Below are 25,617 nucleotides of genomic sequence, written 5' to 3' on the forward strand. Positions count from 1 at the left end.
GTGTCTGACTGTCAGGTGTTTTTCTCAAGGACCCCTTGTGTGCCTGTGGGGGGTCGTATGTATTCAGCACCCACACGTGGTAATACTCCGGCTGCACAGGCTGGGATTAAAGTTGAAGGGTTTCCTCTAGTTTTTGGCTTCCGGTCAACATCCCTTTCTCTTCCCGTCTTCTCTTTCTTCATCTCTTTCTCAATTTGAAAAATCGCCCCAATTATCTGAAACTTCTGGGTTCCATTAGATATTTACTCTAATCTACAGGAAACTGCCGTTCAAGTTGTAAACAGGGACAGTCCTCTCCATAAGAGCGACTCGAAATCACAGTGTACCTTATTCAGATAACTCAACGCTGGGTTCTGTGCCGAGCAGGGAGCCATCCAGATAAGTGCTCAAAGTTCTCGGGTGTGTTCACGAGGATCTCCATGAAAGAGACGCGTTCTTTTCTTTTTTGTTTTGCGTGAGTTGTCGCTGATAAGTATAGTTGGGAATTAAATTGCCCCGGGGCACCATAAAGAGTGGTGTGCTAGACGAAAAATGAATACATTCTAGAATTGTACATCAAAGAAAGTTGAATTCTAATATCCATTAGATGATGGTTAATGGAGCCTTTGTCGGCCGTGAAAAAACAACCCATGTTGGAGAAGGTGAGTTGGCCGTGTCCGGACAGCAAGTCTTACCAACTGGCTTAATTGACCTAGAATCGGATCAAGAGGATAGGATTTGGATGCCAAAAGTCATCGGTCTTTGCATCAAAAGAATCACAATCACTTTTAGGGTAGAGCCTCTATAGCGAGAGAATGTACAAATCACTTTTACAAGGACCAGTATGATGGGGGCTGTTGCTGCTCCCACCACCTGTGCCTCAGACAGGCACTGCCTGCTCTCTGTCCCCTGACCCGGCTAACCTCTTGGGACCAAGGTGGTGGCCTGGATTAAGCAGTATTCCTTCTGACACAGGAATAAGTTGTTCTCAGCAACAAAGTGTGAGCAGATAACTTTTAATCTGACATGGTTTAGGTTAATGCCAGGGGCCAAGCCTCCCCAGTTGGCACGTCTTCGTATGGTGTTTTAGTGCTAATCGCTGCTGATGAGTTATATTTCATAGCATTTAATTTGTTTTTCCTGCGAATTCTTACTACTTTAATCTTATTTTCTGTTTTGGAATATTGACCCGTGGATCCTTTATTACCAAACGATTTGAAGATGTTTTACCAACTGGTTAATAATGGATGCACAGAAATCAATTATTTTATTTGTCCCCAGAGTGAACCATAGGGTTTGCACACCAAGGGATGGCATCATACTGTAAGCCTTTTTTTTTTTTTTTTTTTTTTTTTTTAAAGCCTATGGGAATTGAGGTTTTCTCATCTGGAGATTTAAAATCTTGGGGAGGCAGATCTTGGAGTAAATCAAATGTAATGTAGGTAGAATGAAGACACAGAAAATGGATAGGTTCATACTGGGTCAAAGTGAGATCTTTTTAATTACCTTGAAAACCAGTAATTCTGACTAAGACTTGAATTAAGTGGTAGAAAAATATTTTGCTTTTACGCAAGTGTCTGTGAGTCTGCGGGGCATCATGCATTATGGGCATATGGCAGATGGAAAAGAAATGGTAGAATAAATCCCTGTGTTCTGGACATGTATAGCAGATCCATACTTTATTTCTTAAAGAGAATAGAGCTTTTCCTTCTAAGGGCTTTTTCCAGGTCAGCCAAGCAAAGGTCCTTGAATTTTCAGGGTTACTGCTTATCAGCCAAGGTAAGTCTCTGGAAACCTTCTGTGCCCTTAGTGCACAAGAACAGCTGAGATGGAGCTAGAGTCCCAGATCCTTTATCCTGGAAGCCTGAGTGGGTGTGGGTATGAGAGCATGTGTCCAGAGGTCCTGTAGAGTAAGTCGTAGGACCTCGGTAGAAGCGGATGTATGCAAATGTGAAAGAGCCAAAACATTAAGTCCTAAATGCAACTCTGCCAATCTTTCTTGAGGCCATTTGTGAGCAGGCTGTAGGTGTTACTGGGTATTCCTGGGCTCCGCAGGGGGAAAAATGTTTTTGTGAAATACATTTCTGCTTACGAAGTTATTATTCTCATACTTCTTTTGACAGAGCCTTCTTTCTTGTGATACCAAACAGATGCTGCTTCTGGGAAGGCTTTCTTTCTGGAGGGCTTTAAGGAGAGGGCTGGCACGCTTTGGTCTGGTCTGGTTGGATTTTGCTGCCATTTGTAGATAAGATATTAGACTCGAAGCCATCTGAATATCCTTCCAGACATCGCTTTCGATGATCAAGTTGAGCACAGCACTGAGAAACAGCTGGCGGGGTATCTGCTTTTCCAGGTAGCCGCCTTAGCTACAGGACATCTGCATGAGGTTTACGAGGTCCTCTGCTTCTGCCTTTGGGTCTAGAAGGTGTCTTTTAATGCACGTGCCTCTCTGACGATGTGCTCATGGGTGGGCTCTTGTGCCAGGGTGTAAATTCTAAGTATTAGATTTGGGTGCGTGTGGGAAGGTGGGGTTCCCCCCTCACAGAGATGTTACCTCCGGTGTAGCTTCAAGAGTAAACACCGGCTGAGTTCTCACTCACGGGGGCTCTCTTCCTAACTTCCTGAGAAATGGGTGAGGTTCTGCCACTTCCTGGAGGCTGAATTAGTTCCTTCTAGCTCTACAGATTTGTAGGATTCTGAGCCCTGTGTTCATTCCTCCAAGGTAGAGTTCTCGGAGGGAGTTTTGGCTTTCCTGTCGCCTTCATTTCACTGCTTCTCTGTGTCTTTGATTTGCATTTCAAGAGCTTGGAATGGGAATAGGGACTTATTTCCTCTGTGTGTGTGAGGATTTCTCATTTTTACTCAGGCATCCAGCAAGTGACAGCTGAATTTCTCTTTAGAGCAATATTGATGTGCTGAGGTTAAATTTAAAAAGTGGAGAAGATTTGATGCTTCAGGTGGTTGGCATCAGAAACAAATATATGTTTGCTCCTTGTCTTACCCTCTGGGCAATTTCTGCTTTTACTGAACACAGCGTATGTTTCATGGATGCTACCTGGCCTTTGTCCCCATTAAGGGATGGAGCTTTTAGGCTTTTTTTCCCCCCCCTCCTCTTTTTCTCTCTCGTCCTAAAAAGAATGTCTTAGTTAAGGCTCCTCTCACCAGGGGAGATGGCAGGGGAGAAGACAAGCAGAAAGCTTCCTGAGCCTTCTGGAATGCACGCGCAAAAGATTTCTGCGGCTTGCTAGATTGTCCACAGGCTTCACATGCAGCCAGTCAGCTCGGTAGAACCTTGTAACTGATCTTCTCACTAGAGGTGCCTCATGTAGCATAAATAAGAAAATCATTAAAAAAAAATCTTTTATTTGATTAGCCGCTAACTTGGATTGTAATCAGTCATTAAAACAAAACAAAATAAAACAAAACCTCAGGCCAACCACATGTAAAAGGTCAAGTCTGAGTGTCAGTTGGGGAGGGGCAGGGGCAGACATAATAGCTCAAGTGTGCGTGCGTTTGGGGGGAGAGGCAAAAAATAGAAGCCAGTGCTCAGCGTTCTGCTGGACTTTATGCTGCTAGGTAATGGAGAGAAGGCTGCTGTTTCCAAGCCTATTTTGTGGTATAAGTAAGAGCTTGCAGTATTAATTTACCACTGGTGAGTGAGAGCCCATCCCCAGTTTGTGCAGGGCACTGTAGAGCTGAAAAACAACCAGGGCGAGAAGGGCAGAGAAGAGCTTTCTCAGACCCTTTTGGGGGGACTCTGAGCTGACCTTTGCGTTTCACTGCCCACCTGGATCCACTTCCTGAACCTGTAACATTCTGGTTCCCCTTTAGCCTTGTCCTGCACAGCATCTGTGTAGGGGGCTGGGCGGTCTCTAGAGGTTCAGCCAGGAGAAGCCTGGGCCCCTGCCCTAAAGAGGCTGTACCCTGATGGGGACACCGGGCAGCACGTGGCTCTGCATGTGGTTGATGACAGAGGAGAATGTGACATGGCCCATAGCAGACCTAACATTTCATGCACCGTGGGGGCTCAGAAAAGGGGAGTGATTATATTCTTGGGGACATGTGGGAGGAGCTGGCACCGTTGACAGGCAGGTAGACTATTGACCCGCGGGGCGTGATGAGGAATAGGGAGACCGTCCCCTAAATCTCAGATTTAGAGCTGCGCTCTCCACTGTGGGAGCCACTAGCCACATGTGGCTATCTAAATTAAATGAATTAAAAAGAAATACAATAAAAAATTCAGTCGCTTGGCTGCAACTTGGCCGTATTTTAAGTGTTCACCAGCCACACGTGGTTAGTGACTAGCACACCAGACCGTGCAGGTACGACATGTTTCCATCATTGTAGAAAGTCCTGTTGGGCAGTGCTGCTTTAGATAAATTCTGGGCCCGATTCTCATTTACCTTGAAGGCTTCATATCTTAGATTACAGCTGTAACTCATTTCCAACTTTGAGGGGTCTGGAGTTTCAGATTCTGTTGTCTAGTGAATGATGCTTATTCCCGTCTTTTCTTGGATTAGAGTGAGGGGCCGAACTGAAATATTCAAGAGACTGTGCTTCTAGGTATTCTTTTCCAAAGTGGGGCAAAAAACATGAAACCTTTTACAAATTTCAGAAAGTCCACAGGAAAAGATCTGAACACATAATTATGCATAAAGTTGATTTTTTGTGGGGGGGTGGTGGTGTTTCCAGGTCGTAGCACCTTGCAACACTTGAAATGGGATCTTTTTTCTCCTGGAACCTAGGCTGAGGGTCAGGGAGGCTGGGGGGTGCCTCAGCTGCATCTGTGAGCCCGGCCGCTGATTCTCTTCCCCTCTCCTTCCCCACAGTGGGCGGTGAGATCCCCCTAGACATGCGCCTCGGGGGCGGGCAACTGGTGTCGGAGGAGCTGATGAACCTGGGCGAGAGTTTCATCCAGACCAACGACCCGTCTCTGAAGCTCTTCCAGTGTGCCGTGTGCAACAAGTTCACCACGGACAACCTGGACATGCTGGGGCTGCACATGAATGTGGAGCGCAGCCTCCCGGAGGACGAGTGGAAGGCCGTGATGGGGGACTCGTACCAGTGCAAACTCTGCCGCTACAACACCCAGCTCAAGGCCAACTTCCAGCTGCACTGTAAGACCGACAAGCATGTGCAGAAGTACCAGCTGGTGGCCCACATCAAGGAGGGTGGCAAAGCCAATGAGTGGCGGCTCAAGTGTGTGGCCATCGGCAACCCTGTCCACCTCAAGTGCAACGCGTGTGACTACTACACCAACAGCCTGGAGAAGCTGCGGCTGCACACGGTCAACTCCAGACACGAGGCCAGCCTGAAGCTGTACAAGGTGAGCCCCGGGCTGCTTCTGGAAGGCATGCCTCGGATCCCTGGGTGCTGGGTGCTGGGGACAGGGGACGGGCTGTGTCGCGGCGGGGCTGGTGGCTGGATGGTAACCTGGTGTTGGAAGGGGAGTTGGCATCCGCTTCCTGGTGAAGCTGCAGTGCGGTGGCAGCTTCTGCCACCTGAAGGTTGTTTTTGAGACGTGCCTGTTTCGGAGGGCGGGTTCCGTTGACAGCAGCCCGATACTTCCCCATCGACAGTGTCTTTACAGTTGGCTTTTTTCCCCTTGAGTTGTTAGTTGTGGCTTTTGTGTACCCTCGTGCTCCTGTGTTGTCCCTTTCTCATGCATGCTTGATGTTCTCCCTTTCCATCTCGTCCCCACCCCGCGCCCCTTAATCTCTTCTCTCCTAAATGCCTCTGGAGGACTTAGTTCGTTTGTGCCTTGGTTCATTCCTTCATCCATTCGTTCATTCATCCATTCATTAGGTACGTATTGAGCACCTACTGTATAGCAGGTGCTGTTCTGGACACATGCCCACCTCCATGCACAAAACAGACAAAAAAAATTCCTGCCCTCATGGCGCTTCCATTCTTTTGCAGGGAGGTAGGTGATAAATACAGTGCATAGTTGACTAGAAGGTGGCACGTGCTATTGGGAAAATTGGGATCAGTTAAGGGGGCTCCTCTGTTCTTTTTGTTCTGTGCCCCTTTCTCTATCTCATGTTTGCATCTCCCCTTTTTCCCCCTGGGCTTCTTCCATCCTCTTCCTCTCCCTCTGTCTCCCCTCCCCTCCCCTCCCTTCCCCTCCTGGCCCCTCCTCTCCTTCACTCCCTCCTTTCTTTCCTCCCTCCCTCCCTCCCTCCCTTCTTCCCTTCCTTCCTTCCTTTCTCCCTCCCTCCATTCTTCCCTCCCTCCCTCCCTCCCCTTCCTTCCTCCCACCCCCTCCAGTCTTTCTCTCAATCCATAGACAGTAACGGTAACGGTGAGGAGGAGGTGCTCAGATACTGTAAATAGTCCTTTCACTTGCGAGGCAGAATTGCTCCAGACGTTTCTATTGATTTTCACTGGACTTAAAGCCTCACCTTTTTCTCTAATCATCCCATAATGGCTTTAGTATGAACAATCAGGTACAAATCGTCATAAATCTGCCCAGCCTCCTCCCACATACCTTCCACACCCTCACTCTCTCTTTGCATTTTCCTCCCTTTTATTATCGGCCTCCCCTCTTTCCTTTCATGCCATTTCCCACATCTTCTTTGGGGCCAGGGGGCGCTTCTTTTGACCCTGAGCTAGTTTTAATCCCCTTTCTACTCCTGGCGATTTTAAAGGGAGACTTCAAATAAGGAAGACCTCAGGTCCTTTCCCCATGTCAGTCTCTGTCGAGATTGATAACTGTAATTCATTTTACAATTGCTCGTTTTCAGCTTGGCGAGAGTCCTGGGTAGAGTGGATGAGAAACCATTTTAGGGAAAGGAAGAGAAAGCAGAAGTGAGGCAGTAGAAATAGAGGGTTCTAGAATCGCCTGCCGACTCCGGCACAGACAGGCTGGCGTGGTGCATTGGGGAAGGTCTGGACGCCAAGCAGCTGAACCCCTTGTGTTATAAGTCAGCAAGAACCTCACTGGATGGCTTAGTTTTGTGTCACCATTAACAGAAGAGGCTCCTGGCAGTCACTTTAAGTTAGAGGTCTCCCGTGGCCGTAGCGCGGTACTGATTGTGGTCAAGAAAACCTGACGGGAAACCCATAGGAAAACTATTTCCAAAGGACCCGACTGAGAAAAATTAGTTCGGAGCACTCCCCATGGTCATGGAAGACTGTCTACCACTTTGACCAAGGCTGTTTAGAGTTGGCAAGCAACTGTCCTCTTCCATCTGAGGGGAGAAAGGCCCTTTAGATTCATTATAAAACCTACATGGCGGTGATGAACTTTCCACAGTACATTCTCCAGTAAGAGTATATCACGCCCTTGACTTTGCTTCTGAGGGGCCTGGAGCCCGGAGGATTCTCTGAGATTATACCTTTTTTTGGTCCCCAGGACACCTTCACGCATCACACTTAGCAAGTCAGGTTGAGGTAGTTTCCTGGATGGATGTAAGGGAGCCATTTGTGTGTTTCCGTTTGTGTTTTGCTGAACTGTGGACACTCATCCTCCTTGGCCTTATTTTCTCTCTCTCTGTCTCTCTTTTGAATTTAAAAGATGAAGAAGACTCCTCGTCAAAAAAGGCAGTGCAGGTGGGCCACAGATGTTGGGGTGTGGGATAGAACTGGGGAACCAGTGTCTAAAGAAGTCTCCAAACAGTGCACTTGGCCGACACAACCCCGGGGGTGAACGTTCCCCACATTCAGAGCAGAATTCTGTGTGTCAGGAGCCGTAGGTCATGAGTCTGGTCTCATTAGTCCTTGGGTAATGAATGTCCCTCTGCTTGCTGTGGCTCTGCTGTGGGGGCGGGGAGCTCTCTCACCCACCCCTGAGTGACACGGAGATGGGCTTCTTCCAATGCGTGCGCCAAGCCTTTCTGTCCTGCGGTGTGATTAAGACAGACTTGCTTTGCCGCTGAGGGGGCTCACTGTCGTAGGGTGTCACGAGTCCATAGATTTGGGGTGGGGCCTGGAGGTGGTTGAGAGTCAGTTTTTCTCTAGGCCCTGGTGTGGCCTGTAGTAAATGGAGATTGATTGCATGTGATTTTTCCTCTTGCTAATGTAATCCATTAGCCCAGCACATGCATAATCAGTTTAGAGCACAGTTAACTGGATGTAATCGAGTTCTTTACTGTCCGCTAGAGAAACAGCTCCAGATGCTGCTGACCTGGGGAGGGCACCAGGCTTCTCACACACAGCCCTCTTTACTCACCCCATCCTCACTTCCCACCCTGCCCCCCAACCTGTCCTGGCCCCCACCCTGCCCCATCCCGGTGCCTTGGCAAATTAGACATCATTTGGTCAGGGAAAGTCCCAACTTGCTTTGTGCTGCACCTGCTCGAGCAGCCATGGTGTACTGGACTTCCTAATGGGTCTCTCAACCCTCTCTTTCAACTGAGGTCTTTATTCCCTCCTCTTCCTTTTTCATGTTGGAGGAGCTAGAACAGCCATCTCAGGAGATGCAAGCAGAGGCGTAGCTTTCTGGTTTGTCGTTTGACCTCACACCGGTCCAGGGTCCCTTCTCTTGGTGTCATAAGTGCTGGGACATACGTTGCTGTATTAACACTGAGCTGTCTGAAAGCGTGAGAGAATTTCCAATCTGGACTGAGAGAGGGTTTCGTTAATCCACTACCCCAACCCCACCTACCTAGAGAAGGGCAGAAACAAACAAAAAACCCTGCTGATATTATCACCCTTGCTTGCATGGAATTGTCAAGTTGTGATTGTGTGAGAGCCATTTTTCAATGGAGATTAATGTTCGGTGAATTCTTCCTCCCTACCTCCTAGGAGTGGAGGGGAGTTTTGGGTGGGAGGTGGGCTGGAGAGCCTCTGGCATCAGATAAGGCTCTTCCCTTTCTCTGGGCCTCCAGGTCACTTAGTGAAACACTTAGGACTGAATTCCTTCAGTGGTTTTTTTTGTGTGTCTTAAAGAGTTGTGGGCTCTGGTCTAGCCCCTAGAGGTCCTCCGCCCATATGCTCACACCTGCTGTGATGGGGCACTGTGGTTGATCCACCCAGTCGGGAAGGGCCAGCAGCTCCAGTCCAGCTTAGAGGCTGGGTCCTTGGTTTCTGTCTGTAGTGATTCATCTGAGCCAGAATGGAAGCGTGTTGTGGGTGGGAAAGGTACTTGTCTCTCATCGGGGCTGGAGCTCCAGAACTTGAATTCCGCCCCTTTCTGCTTTCCCTCATAAATGGATCACTCTTGTCTTTGGGGACCTGGCCACTCCCCCACTCCTTCCACCTGTAGAGCTGTAGAGATGCGGGGTGCCTTTGCTTACCTTAAACAAGGGAGCGGCAGGTACTGACAGATGCCTGCCCTCTGCTCCTCTCCAAGCTAGCATAGGTCCTGAGTCCGCCGTGTGTGCGTTCACAGCTAGTGTGGGCCCTTACGTGTTTACCTGGACTTCCCTGCTATGTGGCATCCATAGTGAGCTCCCTAAAATTTGTGGCATCTTCTGCTTGAGGGAGGAGAGTGCAGAGAGGACAGATAGAGATCAGTGTATACTTGTCAGCTGTTAGGATCTGCTTTTTCTTTTGATACTTTTCTTCACCTGAGAGTCATTGGACTAGAAATCCATCAATTTTAGCAGATGGATTAAGAACCGCCCCCTCCTGCCACCACCCCCCCCCCCCCAATAGTAACTCTATTACTCAGAGTTCCCAGCTGAGGTGCCTTTGATTAGACCAAGCCTGATGGTTTCATATTAACCTTAAATTATACACAGAGGAGGTCATCTCCCATGGAGTTGGGTCTGGGCCCCATGTGAGCTACCTTGGGCCAACGGGGCAGACGGTGAAACACCACCTCTACTTGGCTTAAAGTAGAGGTAAAGTATGGCACCAGTTGACTGAAAACACACACCCACATTCTCCACATAGTGGACTTTAACACTTGCCACCCTATTGGGATTCTATGTGGTGGGAGGAAGTAGGAAACCCTCTGTCAGACTCTGAGAATCCACCTTCTCAGTTCTTCCCCAGACTCATAAACTCACTGGGGCTCTCTCCCAACAGGGCCATAAATTCATCACAGGGTGGTCGGGCAAATCAGAAGACGTAGAACAAATCCAACAAAGATTTCTGCATTCTTCGTGCTCCTTTATGGGTACACTTCGGGGACAGACTGTCTTAGGAAGACAGCTGCATGCTTCATGCTTCAAAGACTGGTAGCCTTTGTCTTGCTTGGAAAGCAGATAGCGTGGATCCTCTGGTGAGCCTTGCCTCCCTCCCTGTCCTCTCCTCCCTGGTGCGGCTACCATGTTTGAAGCACTTGGTCTAGTGTCATCTGGTTTACATCGTCATTCTGGAACTAGTGTCCTCAAACCTTGTTTTCTCATTAGGTTGACTTTTTTTTTTTTTTTTTTTGTTAAGGGCATTCTTTTGCCTTCTTCTTTCCATACCTTGGTGCCTTCATGCAAAAATGAAAGGAGGGGAATGTTTGATTCAGAAGGTGTGAAAAGCCAGATGTTATGGTAAATTTTAGCCCATTTAGTTCTCCATGCCCTCTGTCTCCTAGAGCAGCAGGGCATTTGAAGTTCATTTCCCTCACTTGATTGTTGGGTTCACAGATGTGGGCCTCCTGGAGCAGGGCTGGGAGACTACCTGTGGGCCCCGTGGTCATTCCTGCAGAGCCGGGGTTGGCTCTGGTGAAATTTGTGACCACGAGTAATTTAAAGGAGACTCTAAGAAGATTGAAAGGCCACATCTTCTTAGGAGGGAGTGTTTATGCCATGACATAGTTAATCCTTTACTGCCGTAGTAACTGTGGGCAGTGTATGATGGAGGAACATACATGGCAAGTATATTGCCAGTGTGTGCATTGTGAATGGTAGACATCTCTCTGCACAGGGTCCTTGCCCTCCCTTCCGGTCAGAACCGTCCCACCCACCTTGATCTGAATCCACCCCGCGCCCCATGAGTGTTATTTCGTTCAACACATTCATTCAGCTGATTGGCTGGCTTTATGCACAAACTTTGCCTGGATCCCTGTGGTTATAGTATTATACACACCCTCATGTCAATAAGGTAAGGTCAGTGTTCTCTTTTGCCTTTTGCCTTAACAAAACTGAGATCTTACTAGATGTGGCTAGTTTTAAAAAGTCCATGCTACCATTGAACAACCCTAACACTGTAGCACTTTCTTTTTTTTAAATGATATTAATATTTTTGTTTTGTCTTTATTTTTCCCTTTTTAAATCTTTTTTTTGTGCATGGTAAAGAGCTGATAAGACCCTTTTAGAATATTATTCTGAATTATTTCTTACTAGACTAGCATTCCATGTTTGTCTCAAGTGTAAGCTACTGATAAAATGTAGATTCCTTATTTTTATGGTAAAATAATTAATATGAGTAATCTATGTTCACTGTGGAAAATTTGAAAAATTCAGGAAAGTACAAGTGAAAATAACTATCAACCTAATCCTCCTGTGCAACAGTGTATTTATATTTCCCTTCCTTTTGTGTATAACAGGCATTCTACAAAATTGGAATGGGCGTGTGTACAGTATCGTACCTGTATATTATCTTCTAATGTCTTTAAGTGTTTTTTAATAATTAAAAAAAATTTTTTAGTGTGTATTTATTAGAGTCTTACTGATGTACAGACAGGTTGTCTGCCATGGTTCGGTATTAGAGACAGTGAGGTAGGGAACAGGTGTGTGCATCTATGTCTCTACGCTTGTGCTGTCCCCGGGAGTGGGATCGCTGGATTCCAGGATGTGATTAATGCCAACAGATACTTTTTCCTGCCTCTTCGGATAGAAGGTGACAGTTTTAACCCCTCCCTGTTGGGTAATGCTCAGATGCCCCTGCAGTGACCGCCATGATATTCTGTTTTCCTCAGATTGGCAAAGTTGTTACAGCCTGGGTCTCTCTAATTATTACAGAGGGTGAACTTTCTTTCATGTGTTTATTGGCCGTTTGTATTTCTTTGGCAGATTTCCTGTTCACAGCCTTTGCCCTTTGATTGTCTTGGTTCGTTCCTTTTCCTGATTGATCGGGAAGAGCTCCTGGTTTATCAGGACTGACGTCCTGATTGTGCTGTGGATGTTGCAGTAGTTTCTCCTGGTCCTTTGTCCATCTGTACCTTAGTTTATGGTACAGATGTGGGGTGTCGCCGGTGGCCGTGGAGCTCAAGCCGGCACTCTGTGCTAACAGAAGTGGACTGGTGCCCTGTGGGGGTGGTGGTACCTGCCCAAGGCCATGTTGACTGAGTCTCTTTGCATTTTAACATGTAGGAAATTTTCATCTGCATGATGTCCAGTCTGTGCATCTTTTTCTTTACGTTTCTAGCTTTTCTCTTTTTCCAGGGAGGCTTTCTCTTTGACGTATTATGAAATTATAAAAGTAATAACACCTACACAACGTTTATTACAAGCCGGGTACTGTCATAGTAGCTTTCCATACATTAATTGATTTAATCGTCTATGGCTTAGCCTGTTTTCAAGCGGGGAAAGCAAGCCAGAGGGAGGTTACAAGGGTCAAAGTTAGTGAGTGTTGCTGGAGTGAGTGTTCAAACCCAAACGGGTTGGCACTACTTAACCAATATTTTCTTCAGTACTTTTTCCTTCCATTTAAGTTTTTAATCTGTAAGGAAAGTATTTTGTGTGGGGGGCATTGGAGGACTCTGTTTTTCTGTATTGTGATTTAGGACTGTATTTTCTTTCAAAGTGGACGGTTGATCGTCCAACAGTTTTTTCAATCACCGTCCTGTCCTAGCTGATGTGAAAGGCCATTTTTATCGTCCCTATTTCTCTAAATCTTACAGTCGGAACATATTTACAGAGTAGTGTTTGTCGAAAGCATTGTGGAAGGAGAAGAGGGAACAGAGAGAGACAGTTCTCTTTTCCAGGCATGGAAAGTCCTGTGAATGAAGTTTCTTCCTCCGACCTTTTCCTGTCTCCCGCATTTTCCCCAGTGTGAAATTTCTTGGTTTAATTACCTTTGTCAAATTCACTAGGTCGAAGGAGCCTCCGGGAGAGACGAGGGTTTGGGAGAGGAGCTGAGTTTCTTTTTGTTCCTTAATGGAGACTGGGTCTCACCAGTTGTCAAAAAAAAAAAAAAAAAAAAAAAAAAAAAGACAGAGAACAAATACTGAAACTTCTAGAAGTTCCCCTTTCTGAAGTTCTTATTCAGATAACGAGGAGACAGTGTGGCTCTGTCCACATGTTTCTAGTATAAACTGTTCTCAACTGGTGGTGATAAGTCTCCTTTTGGATTCCAAAGGTGTAAGGTGTGCTGGTTTGCTGGCTCAGCCGGAGGGGCAGGGAGGTCTAATTTCAGATAATCTAGTAACTACCACTTTGTCAAAATATTTGAAAGCCTCCACCCACCCTCAGTCCTCAAGACAAAAGCCCTAGATCCTATGAGAGGAAAATCTCAAACCGTCAGCCCCCTGCAGCCACTTAGAGGAAGAAGTCACACTTGGGGAATGCTTTCTGCGAATGCCATCTGGTGTCCTAGGGGTGCTCTGTAACCCTGAGGAGGATTTTGCCGCAAAGATTCCATTGCCTCCACATTCCAGCACAATTCCATGCGGTACGATTGTTCTATAGGTAAACCCAGTCTGGCAGGAACTCAGCGCCAGAGAATGGGACAAAGGTGCGAACCCCGTTTCTAGTCCCTTCAGCTTGCTGCAGACCTGGTCTAAAAGGGCAAATTTGAATACGGTTAGTCCCAACAGGTGTTTCTGGTTTTGTTTTGGTGTGGTTTGTTTTGTTTTGAAAGGGAAATTGTAAAGGAACAATTAAGCATTGTCAGGAACACTGTCAGGAGCAGGCAAGAGTTTTTAAGTAATTACATAATATGCCTGAACCGTGGTCTTTATTCTGTTCTCTACATAACTTGAAACTACAGATGTCATGTGAGTGTAGGGTGGGAAAGACTGTTAATCTGAAAAACGCTTGAGTCATTTCATACTTTAATATTTAGTTAAATTAGGTTTCCAGCTGTTTTTTTAAAAAAGTAACCAGTATATAGAGTGAAAGGTAAAAACGTTGGACAGAAAATGTGTTGCTCACAGAAGTGGTGGAGGTTATTGCAACCAGGGGGACATTAGGGTGGTGACCCTGGGGAGCACTGAAGCAACCACAATGGAAGCCTCCATGTAGTCACCAAATTTAGCAAATAAAAATGTGGAATCGCCAGTTACATGTAAATTTCAAATAGCAAATAATGTTTTAGCATAAGTATGTCCCATAAAATATAATTACATATACTTACCTGAAATTCACATTTTTTATATGTTTATTTTGGGGGGGGAATGAATGAATGAATGAATGAATGAATGAATGAATGAATATGAATGAATCCCAAGCTGGTCCCACACTGTCAGTGTGGAGCCTGATGTGGGGCTCGAACTCATGAACCAGGAGATCATGACATGAGCTGAAGCTGGATGCTTAACCGACTGAGCCACCCAGGCTCCCTGGACTTCACATTTAACTGGGCATCCTGTCTTTTATCTGGGAACCCTACCTCTGGATGGAGAAAAAAATTCTCTTAGGGTGTTCTGCCAACAGGCTCAACCAGAGCATCAAGAGAGAGAAGTGGCTTCCTTGTTGGTAAACCTCTTTTTTTTTTAAGCCATTCCCAACAAAAGAGGAAAATTACAAATGCCTCTAATGATGATTTCCAATTTTTGTTATTTATAGAAAACTGTCATATCAGATTTTCACATTTTCTACATTAAATAAAGTGCTTTTCCTATAATGAAATCTGAAATTTTCTCCAGAGCTGTTTGTTAAAATTTGCTTTTCAACAATTTTTTCATTATTTCCTTTTACTGGAGTGCTTTCATGTCACGTGAACAGACACACGTCAGAGTGCCCGGCTAAGCCTCCCACAGCTATGCCAGATGCTTCGAGTGTCATTGCTCACGTTGGTCTGGCCTCCCTCTGCATTTGGTCTTTATATGGAGGTGATAGAAATTCAAGGCCCTTGAGCGTGGGCTGTTGTACACAGAAGACCCCAAGTGCTTACCTTGGATAGGATGCTAATAGGAATTTTCTCAAGTAGATTTGAACTTGGACTAATCATCAAGAATAATCAGGGAACTTTCTCTAGGGCCCACGTCCTCATCCTATAAAAGGCAAACTAGTTAGAAGGTTAGAAATGTTTATCTACTGATAGTGTTTGGTTTGCCGCCGGTTAATTAGCAGGGCAGGTTCTCAGACCCAGAATGAGGGCCTCCAAAGCATATCTGGTCTCTTAGGTCAATAGTTTTATTCATCATCTCGTTTGCCAGGACAGTCTGTGCGTTGAACTTGCGGAAGGACTTTCCCATCCACTCGCTGTGCCTGTTGAGTCTTGCCCTCTCCAGTGACAGGCTCCTTCTTGAGGATTGTTGGGTCTTGTGACCGCTCCTGAGCTGACCAGGTAGTCTTTGTTTCCCTGCCCCTCGGAAGGAGGCGGAAGACTGGGCACAGGCACCGGGGGTTCTGGGATGGGAGGCGTCCCTGGACCTGTCACTTTCAGGGGCTTTCCTCTTGCTGGTTCAGACGCCAGCACTTAGGACAGCATTCCCCTGTCCAGAGTGCACAAACAAATGGGAAGAGAATTTCTCCCTCTGTGTCAGCATTTATTGAACGCCAATTTAGTGCTGAGCTCCGGTAGGATTTTGTGTAGATTCAGGTTAATGAATCTTTAGCATGTTTTGTGAAAACCCATTTTGTGTGGGGCGCCCTCTGTGAGCAGCACGTGCCCGGAGTGTGGTTCACCCCCGGTGTCTATGCTGTGGGATGGCTTCTGTTTGTGGTCCATGCTACCTGCTTCAGAATCTTCACGTGGTCCAGAGAGACGAGCAGATAGCGGGCGTGGTTCTGAATTAGAAGATTATTCTTCCAAAAAGTTGGGGCAGACAAGTTCTATCTTTGTGGGGCTGGAACTTTTTTCTGAGGTATTCTCTTTCCTTTATTTCTTCTTCCAGCCCCAAAGCTGGAAAGATGTCATAACCCACCACAGCCTGGTGCTGTCTGTCTTCTTTGACACCTGAGGAGGATGGAGTCTCGAATGACCTCAGGGCTTTTCTAACAGGATTCTGTCGCCCTTCACTGTTGGAGGAGCCCGGGCATCACCAGGCTGGTAGTTGGTGGCGTGGCCGTGATGCACACACGGAGGTTTCCCTTAGTTCGTCTTTGGCTTTTATGCACATGCACCACAGGGGTCTTTGGGACAGTGGGAACGATAATGTCGGGGTTTTGTGTTTGTCCCCTGGTTCCCTTCAGCCCTTCTGAAGCCTGTGGAGGGAGCTCATGTCACTACAGAGGTCCTGCAGATGAGTTGGTGCTCCTGAAGATCTAGGAAATGCTCTGATTTTATTTCCAGCAGAGACTGTCCTACTGGAATGATCCTGTCGAGCTTTAGAACTCCTATTGCTGATTTAAACTAGGGCTCATGTGGGGTGCCTGGGTGGCTCAGTCGGTTAAGCAGCCGATTTTGGCTCAGGTCATGATCTCACAGTCCGTGAGTTCGAGCCCTGTGTCGGGCTCTGTGCTGATACCTCAGAGCCTGGAGCCTGCTTTGGAGTCTGTGTCTCCCTTTCTTTCTGACCCTCCCCGGCTCACTTTGTCTCTGTCTCTCTTTCTCAAAAATAAGTAAACATTAAAAAAAGAATTTTTAAACTAGGGCTCATGTGAGCTGAATGCTTCATGTCTCAGTCTCTTTATGAACCATTGACTCATGGGCCAGGAAGGTTGTCTGAGCATCATCACGTGTTTTTCGTACATTTAGGGCATTATGTGCATATGTGTGGGGGATATAAAGGGCCACCCCAAACGCTCACCCTTGGCTCTGGAGTACCCCCCCTCCCAACTCCAAGGTCAGTGTCGTCTTCTCACCTCTGCTGTGCCTTCATGTTTCTGTATTACCTTCTACTACCACATTTCTTGTTTTTGAAAATGATTAAAGATAGAAGGAACTGGGGGAACATTCCTAGGCTCCTCCATTCAGCCAAGTCAGGAGGCTTGGGTCCCGAGGACTGCCATTTCCTCAGTGTCCTAGATTTTAGTCAGTGAGTATGACTGTAGCCACCTGTGGTTTAGGAAGTGCCGTGAGGGGTGATTAGCTGCAGGCATCTGCTTGTGTGTTTGTTCACTTTCTGATTCTCAGATTAGGATCTGGCCATTGTTGGTGTTGGTGTTGTTATTATTATTTTTGCCCAAACTGGGTTCCCATTAGTAGCGATGGCCACAGCCGCCAGTATAGGAAGACCAAACAGTTTGTCCAGGAATAAGAAGTCTGAACTTTGTCCAGTAATGTGTCCGTGCCCCGCTCTGTGCATCTCCATTATCCTGCCATGGTAATTTGCACCTCTGGGCCTTTGGTGCTTTGAGTTTATCCAAAATTCAGACTTTTCCACGCTGACGTTCTAGCACCCAAAGGACCCCAAAAGCTCCCCAGATGCTCCTTCTGCCTTCCCACCGCTTCCCACAAACACATCACATGCTTTTCTTCTTTGCCTGGCCTGTTCTTTATTCCTCTCGGAGTGTGGCATTTGGAATAAAATCTCACCTGGAGAAGTCTCAGCAGTGACAAAGCCCAGCTCCGCCGAGGGGAGACTAATTACACAGCTAATTAAGCCAACAGATGTCATTGCAAGTGCTCATTTCTTTGTAACGTGGATGTACACGCCCCGCATTGCCGAGATGGGCTCCTGGCCTATTGCAAGATGTCTTGTTATTTGTTGGACTTTAAGGACTAGTATCTTTCCTGCCCCGCCTTTATGCGTTAGTGACACGGCCCTGCTTTTCCAGAAAGCTCTCTCCTGCTACTGCAGCCACAGGTGGTATCTCTGCCCTGAGCGCATGTCACACCATTTGGTACCAAGCTGGTCTCTGTGTCATGTGGTAGGTAGTCCGTTTCCCCAACAGATTTTGAAGGCTCTTCCGCACATGAGCTGCCTCTACCATCGTGGGGATCTCGCAGGCGGGCAGCGCGAGACAAGGCAGGTAGACCCCAGGAGAGGGTGCAGATTTCCTTCACTGCCTTGCCTGCCTGAAATTGAGTTCGTTGGCAATGAAAGTAGCAAAGGAGTGTTTGAAAGGTGCAGTTTTGTTAAGAGTGTAGAGCAACCATGATTTTGTCAGCAAAATTGAACAACTCCTGTGTTGTGGGACACATCAAGCGTTCTCGGGAGTGGAGGGAGGGGTGTCAGGAAGCAGGAGGGAGTGATGTTTTCATACCCACTCCCTACAGCATTAGGAAAGGGACAGACAGGTTGGAAGGATGCAGGGGGCCTGGGGGAGGCTGTGGGGTGTCGCCGGTGGCCGTGGAGCTCAAGTCGGCACTCTGTGCTGACAGAAGTGGACTGGTTCCCTGTGGGGATGGTGGTACCTGCCCAAGGCCATGTTGACTGAGTCTCTTTGCTAACAACCGCTTGCCCTCAATCGTGCCTGCTCCATGAGTGAATTCAGTGTCCCTTCCTAGTTGCTGGATCTGGAAGTGACATATTTCACCACTGCTGTGACGCATCACCAGTGGCTCCCATGTTGCCACATCCGTTGGCCCTGTTTGAACCCCATGTGACAGTTCAGCAGCCTCTGCCACGCTTTCTCTTCCTCCTCCTCCCTCTTGCTTGTGTGACACCAGGCTCATGGTTCGTCTAGGCCCTTCTCTGGCCCTTCTTGGCCTCCTTGCTGGTTTCTTTTCTCTTAGTGAATGTAAATACTGGTTTCCAGGGCTTGGCCCAGGTGCCCTCCTTTTTCCTACATGTGATCCCTCCTGAGTACCTTGTTTAATCCATTGCTTTTAAACTGTCACCTTCTGGTGACACTTGAATTTAGATCTCGAGCCCTGAGCTCTCCCTTTATCTACCTCCCTACAAGATATTTCCATTCGAATGTCTGATAATCGACTCCTCAGACTAAGCATGGTCTAGAGAGAAGTCTTGATGACTGTGACCCCCAGCACCTTTCTCCTCTAGGCTCCCCCATTTTGGCAAGGGCCCCTGCCAGTCTACCATTAACTCAGTCCAATAAGCCAGAAATCGTTTGTGGACCACTCTTTCTTTCACTCCCCTGTCGCCAAACCATCAGTAAGTCCTATTGACTCTGCCTTCAGACACCGCCCACCCCGTTGCTTCTCACTGTGTCAGTTCCCTCCCTGCTTCTACTTTTGCCCCTTGTAACTCACTGTACACATAGTGATTTTATGAAGAGGAAAACCAGATCATAGCACTCCTCTGCTCTGACCCGACAGCGGCCCTCCATCCCGCATAAAATAAAAGCCAAACTCATCGCTCTGGCTTACAAACTCCTTTGCGATGTGCACTCCATGCACCGTGCCCACTTCGTCTTGTACCACCCTTCCCTCTGCCCACTACACTTCAGCCACACTGGCCTCCTTTCTCCACATGCAGTATGCCACGCTTGCGCCTGCCACCGGGCCTTTGCACCTGCTGTTGCACTGCCCAGAATGTGCTTTCCTCACCAGCTCTCTTTAAATGTCTGGTTCTCTGAGAGGCTTTCCCTGCCCACCTACTCTCAAGTCACCATGTCTTCACTTCATCCGAGTTTACTTGTCCGCATTGACAGTTACTACCTAGTTTTCTTGCTTGTTGATATATTTGTCTCCCAGAAGATCAAGGACCCTGGTTGTCTTCTTAATGGCTGTATCCTTAGTGTTTAGAACAGTGTCTGACACCAGCCCAATAAACGTTCACTGGAGTGACAGAAGTACTAACAGAATGTGCCCGTGGTTTCTCCCTGACTCCAGGATGCGGTAAAATAGCCCTGTCTGAACACTTGGCTATTACGGTTGAGATTCCAAAAGCATATGTTGGAGTGAACTGAGGGTGTTTCAAAGCTGTCCATAGCCGTGTCATTTAGCCCTGTGCAGTTACACTCCTGTATTGACCCACTGAGAAACAGTTCTGGTAAAGTGGTGCAGCTGACGTCCAGGTATTTTGAAAATTCCCACGTGCAGCTGGCTTTGGCCCAGGATCCCAGAATTCTGCCAGTCTGAATGACAGCTCTTTCTACTCAACAGTCCTAGAGATTCATGTCATGGTAGAAAAATTAATGGTGCTTTGCCCCTTCTACTTCATATTATGGTCCATTTTTGTAGTAGTCTTTCTCCTCGAATCAGTTATAAGACTCTCAACATCAGGATCCATTTATTCCCATCCAACTTTGTGTGTTTCCCAGTGTCTTGAAGATGTTGGATAGAATGTAAGTGTCAGTGGAAGATTTAATACCCAAAGATGGAATCTTGAACATAGAAATGTAAAGACTAGGTTCAGCCCTGAAAAGCCTCCTCTGGTTTCTTTAGAATCTCCTCTGCTCTGTTTACTCCCCCTCTCCCTGGGCAAATGTCCATGTCTAAATGATGCTAATTAGTCCCAGAACTGGTTGTCCCTAAGAGAACCACGAGCCTGGTGGCAGAATATATTCCCAGTAAGAGAGGAGCTCCAGTCCCCTTCTCGCTTCTCTCCTCCCACCCGCTCCGTGTTGAAGCCACACACTTTTTTTTTTTTTTAATTTTTTTTTTTTTAACGTTTATTTATTTTTGAGACAGAGAGAGACAGAGCATGAACGGGGGGAGGGGCAGAGAGAGAGGGAGACACAGAATCAGAAACAGGCTCCAGGCTCTGAGCCATCAGCCCAGAGCCTGACGCGGGGCTCGAACTCACGGACTGCGAGATCGTGACCTGGCTGAAGTCGGCCGCTTAACCAACTGCGCCACCCAGGCGCCCCGAAGCCACACACTTTTGACCACCTTCTGTGAGCAGGACTGTGTATCACCTTCTTCGGGGCTGTGGTCCTAAGCTTTGTAAACTTGGCTGACTGTGATTCCAAAAGAGAGACATTTTACATTGATGACTCAGCTCACTATACACAGAGAGAGATTTTGTCTATATTATTGAAACAAATTTTTAGAGTTCAATTTTATCCTTCTTACCTGTGCTGCATATGGATACTTCCTATTTTGTCCCGTTGTTTCATTTACATAAAGGTTCTACTCACTGCATTGATTTCGAGATCCACTGAGGCAGTGACTCTCAACCCAGGGAGCTTTAAAAACACATGTGCAGGCCTGGCCCATCCCAGCCCATGGAGGTTCTGATGTCATTCACTGTGGGCTTCTAGTGTGCAGCCCTAGGCTTAACACCATTGCACCCATGGATCACCACCCGCAATTTAGAAAACATTGCTGGGTAAGATACAAACGGGAGTTGATCATTCAGCAGGAGCAGTGAAATGTACACACGAGAGTTATCCAAGTGTGGAGGGAGGTAGGGGGAGGGAGAAATCCCATCCACTTGGTTCGCTCAAATGACCTCCTGAAAGAGAGGGACGCTGGACTTGGGTAAGATTTGAAGAGGGAGAGCTTTCATAGATGGACAGAGGATAAAGGTAGATTCTTTTCTCCTTATCAAGCCTGAGACCATGTTACTAAACTTATTTGAGTAACCAGAGTTTCCTTTCTTGCACTTCTGGTTACAGTACCTTCTCAAAGAAAGTCAGCTGTGGGCTAAACATTTCAGACTAATAACTCACAGGAATTGGGACCTTTTCGCGTGCTGCTAGGAAGGCGTTCTGCTCAAATGATCTGTTGAAATAGTAGAAATACTAAAAAAAATACCCCATAAACAAATACTGAACTATAGTTAATGCTAAATATGTTGAAGTATTTAGGGCTATAATATGTACTGATGTCTGTAGTTTACTTTGAAATACCATAAAAAGGTAAGCTGCATTGATAGATGGATAAAAGAATGGATAGATATACAGCAGAATATTAGTTTTAGCATCTGGGTGGTGGATATATAGAGGTCTACTCAATGATTTTTTCCAACTCTTCTCTGTAACTGAAAGTCTTCCTAATACACTATGGGGGTAACATACTAAAATGGTTAGGTCTTCTTTTGCTGTGAACTTGACCATGTAGAAGCTTTGTGTTCATCATGAGTTCTCTTCTCCACCCCACCCTCTTCCTCTTTGCCTTCCCATGCTCTGGAAAGAGTAACATTGATGTTTTGTCGTGTCTCTGAAGACCAGGCTCAGGTGAGTTATTTCCATTTTTTTTTCCAGACAAGGGCATGCATTTCATTGGAGGCAGGAGCATGCCCAATTGAGAGCCCTTAGACCAGGGCAAGAAGAGCAGGGGTGGTAGGGCAGGGTGGGGCGGGGAGAGTCCAGGAGGCTCTTGGTCATTCCAGAAATTTGAGATGCCCACCAGATGACAAGCATTAGAAAGCTTCAAGATAAAATGCCCGAATGTGTGAAGGAAAACCCAGGCAGTTTTTTGAGTTTATTTTAGAGACCGCTCACGAGCTGGGAAGAGGGGCAGAAAGAGAGAGAGAGAGAGAGAGAGAGAGAGAGAGAGAGTAAAAGAATGAAAGAAAAGAGAAGAAAAAAAGAAAGAAAGAAAGAAAAAAAGAAAGAATATCTTAAGCCCCAGTGCAGGGCTTGATCTCATGACCTGAGCCGGAATCAAGAGTCAGATGCTTAACCAACTGAGCCACCCAGGTATCCCCAGTGCTTGGGAGTTTTAAAGAGAGAAAGTCACTATGGTGTCAGGCTGCCTGGGTGTGCTTTCCAGCCTATCTTTCACAGCTGTGTGCCTTTGGACACAAAGCTTATTCCCTGTGCGCCCTTCACTGTAAAATGAGCTAGTAGAACAACATGCCTGATAGGACTGTTGAGTGAGTTAAATGAGATAATACATGGGATGTGTGTCTACAGTGTAGTCAGCGTATGGTGCAAAACAATGTGTTAGTCTTTATGAATACTATTTTTTGGCATCAGGTTTTCCACTCTTATGCAGACCACATAATTGAAGTTACTTTATTATTTGTCTTTCATTAACTTTGAACTTGACACACTTTGGATTTAGAGGACAGCAAGGCTAGTGTGTGCCTTTTTTTTGGTTTTTTGGTTTGGAGGAGGGAGAAAGAATTACCTTTGAGAGAAATGTGACCAGTGTGTAGGGAAATGACTTGGGCCAGTAATTAATCTTGGCCAGTCATTCATGGTCTGATCTCAAGAATGGGGGGCTTAGAGAGATCACGGAGTTGTCTTCAAGCCCCAAGTATGTTCACAGGCCTTTGTGGTCATTGTCCTTGTTTTTAGTGAATACTTCTGTCTCTTCTCCTAAGTAGTGGAGCCAGAAGTAGTCTAGTGAGGTACTTGGGAAAACTAGAAAGTAACCCCTGTCCAGCTTTATTTCTGCTACAGTTCTCTGATCCCTTCTCTGAGAAGTACTTACGAGATCTTCAGTTGTGAGAAGACTGAGCAGTGAAGTTACTTTTACTGACATAATTTTATAATAATTGCTCTGCCTAATCTGGGGAACTTTACTGTTTGATTTAAAATTTTTTTTATTTTATCTGATCTTATTTTATCTTATTTTTTATTTTAGAGAGAGAGAGAGAGAATGTGCAAGTGATGGAAGGGGCAGAGAAAGAGAGAGAGAGAGAGTGAGAGTGAGAGAATCTTAACCAGGCTCCACACTGAGTGTGGAGCCTGATGTGGGGCTCAATCTCATGACCCTGGGATCATGACCTGAGCCAAAATCAAGAGTCAGATGCTCAACCAACTGAGCCAGCCAAGGGCCCCAATTTTTTTTAATAGGACTTCCCTGCAAGCCAGCAGCACACCCATATTCCCCTTGTGTGACCAAAATTAGATGCAAGTAAGAATTTAAGCTTGGAAACTGGTTCAGAGTACACAGCACACTCAGAGAACTTTCTTTTTTTTTTTTTTCCTCTTCTCTTATATTTCAGAAATAAGTATATATTTCTGATAAAAGCTAATGTATATTCACCGCCCCCCCCCAAGAAATTATAATCCAAATGCACAACATGGAGGGCAAAGGTGGAAAAGTGAAGGCTATGTTCACGTTAGCCTAGAGTACGTTTGGCTTCGGTGTCTCTTGGTGTTCTGTTTTTGTGTCTGTTTATGTTTGGTCACCTTGGCAATACCACAGAATATCGTAAAGGGGGAGCAGCCTCTGAACCCGAGTGAAGCTTTAACTAGCGCTGCAAAACTAGCCATACCCACCTGGCCTAACTGAGTTCATTTATGCTGAAAACCACAGTGTTGGAGACGCGGATGACTTAACATTGCCTTAGGAGTCTTCCTTCAGTGTTTACGTCTGTGTCCCTGCTTGTGGCGGGTACCATCCCAGTCTCCATTCACAGTAGCAAACACCTTCAGTCAAGTATGCAAAACTGTTTCCATGGCAATCCTTTGTTACCCATTAATTTAAAATATTCCACAATTTTTCTTCAGCTGAAACTTTTGTTTTTTTAAACCGTGCATGGCTCCTCTTCCCTTATTTGTACATTTCAAGTTCATCTCCTTGGCTACTCAAGTTCTGGATGTTTTCCTCCCTGCCCCACCTCTTTTGAGGGCTGTTTTTTTGGGGGATGGGGCGGGGGAGAGTTTAATGAAATAAATGGCAAAACCTGGGATCTCTGATTACAGCTGTGAGTCAGTAAGTGGGAGGAGACGCCTCCCTCTTTGATTTGAGGGAAGCAAAACTTAATGTGAAACAATCTTTAACATCTGAAATGATGTGCAAAGTATGTGCAACAGAAAAATCTCACCAAGTTCATTGCCTGCCTAATGATTAGATCAGCATGAGCGGATCTGGAAAGTATTCTTGAGAAACAGAGCAGCTCTTTGTCATTTGAATGGTGAATTTAATGGCCACTATGATGACTGAGTTTTGGCAGTGTAAGTCTCATGCCGATGTCAAGGGGTGTGTAGGCATCGTGTCCATGGCTTATGTTTGGAAACACCTATGTAATGAAATGCAAATCGATGGCCATAACATGCTAAAGTTGCAAATTGGAACACAAATGAGAAAATGCAAAATGAAAGCTTTGCATAGAAACGCTCATTTCTCATATGTGGTAATTATCACTACCAAATACGATATTCTCGTGTCCAGGATCTGGGACATCATTACATCCTACAATTACGAGTCCTTGGGCAAATTTTTACAACCATTGTACGCAAGTCTTTTGCATTTTTGACACATTCAGATGAAGGGAGTGATTCTGTCATTGACTGTGTCCATATAATCAAAACCTTTGTTATATTTAGCACTGTACAGACTTTATCTTTGTTTTCTTCCCTAGTCGGTATTATGGGTATTTCTAAGCGTGTTGATTCTGAGCTGCCACTTGGCAGTAGCAGGTGAAGTCAGGTGCTAGTATGGTTTGATTATCGAATAGCCGGAATTACTATGGTTTTCCTAGCTCTTTGATCTTTGCACTGTTCTTGCTATAGTCCATGTGCAGCTTGTGTTCTGGTCATTTTGGGTGTTAGGACAAAGGACTTTTGTTGCCCTCACCGTACTTTGGACTTAGAAAGCCTGTCTGTGAGACCAGACCACACAGAGTTCATCTCTTCTTCTGCCCCACCCCTTTTAAGAATAAATTTAATTTTCCTTTTTTCCCCATAACTCTAAATAGTTTGGCAAAGACTTTTTATATGCAGAAGAATCTCAAAGGAGTAGTTTATCAGATGCCACTCCATTCCCATGGGGTGATAGAAAGAATGGGCAGGAAGCTATTTTTAATGGGACTGGGGTGTACGTGTGAAGTATGCTACATGTATACCTTTCTTGTGGAGCATGTTTCCTTTCCTCTCTTCCCCCTTCTCGTGTTGGGGGCCCGGGAGCCCAGCGCATCCCTGTGACTACACTTGATTCAGCATAATTGATGTCTCATTT

At 46.2% G+C, this 25,617-nt stretch overlaps 1 protein-coding gene across 2 annotated transcripts in view; it reads left to right on the forward strand.

Moving 5' to 3' along the window:
- The window catches only part of ZFHX3 (zinc finger homeobox 3), a 235,300-nt gene that overhangs the window by 80,451 nt on the left and 129,232 nt on the right, over positions 1–25,617 (forward strand). For both annotated transcript variants that reach the window (XM_047078686.1, XM_047078688.1), the window contains one exon: positions 4,809–5,305. In XM_047078686.1, the coding sequence (XP_046934642.1) occupies positions 4,809–5,305 (497 nt within the window). The remainder of the gene's footprint in view (positions 1–4,808; positions 5,306–25,617) is intronic.

The sequence above is a fragment of the Lynx rufus genome, unplaced genomic scaffold (genome assembly GCF_022079265.1).
Source record: "Lynx rufus isolate CCGP_SWC_20201006 ecotype Redwood Valley unplaced genomic scaffold, mLynRuf1.p SCAF_16, whole genome shotgun sequence".
Classification (NCBI taxonomy): domain Eukaryota; kingdom Metazoa; phylum Chordata; class Mammalia; order Carnivora; family Felidae; genus Lynx; species Lynx rufus.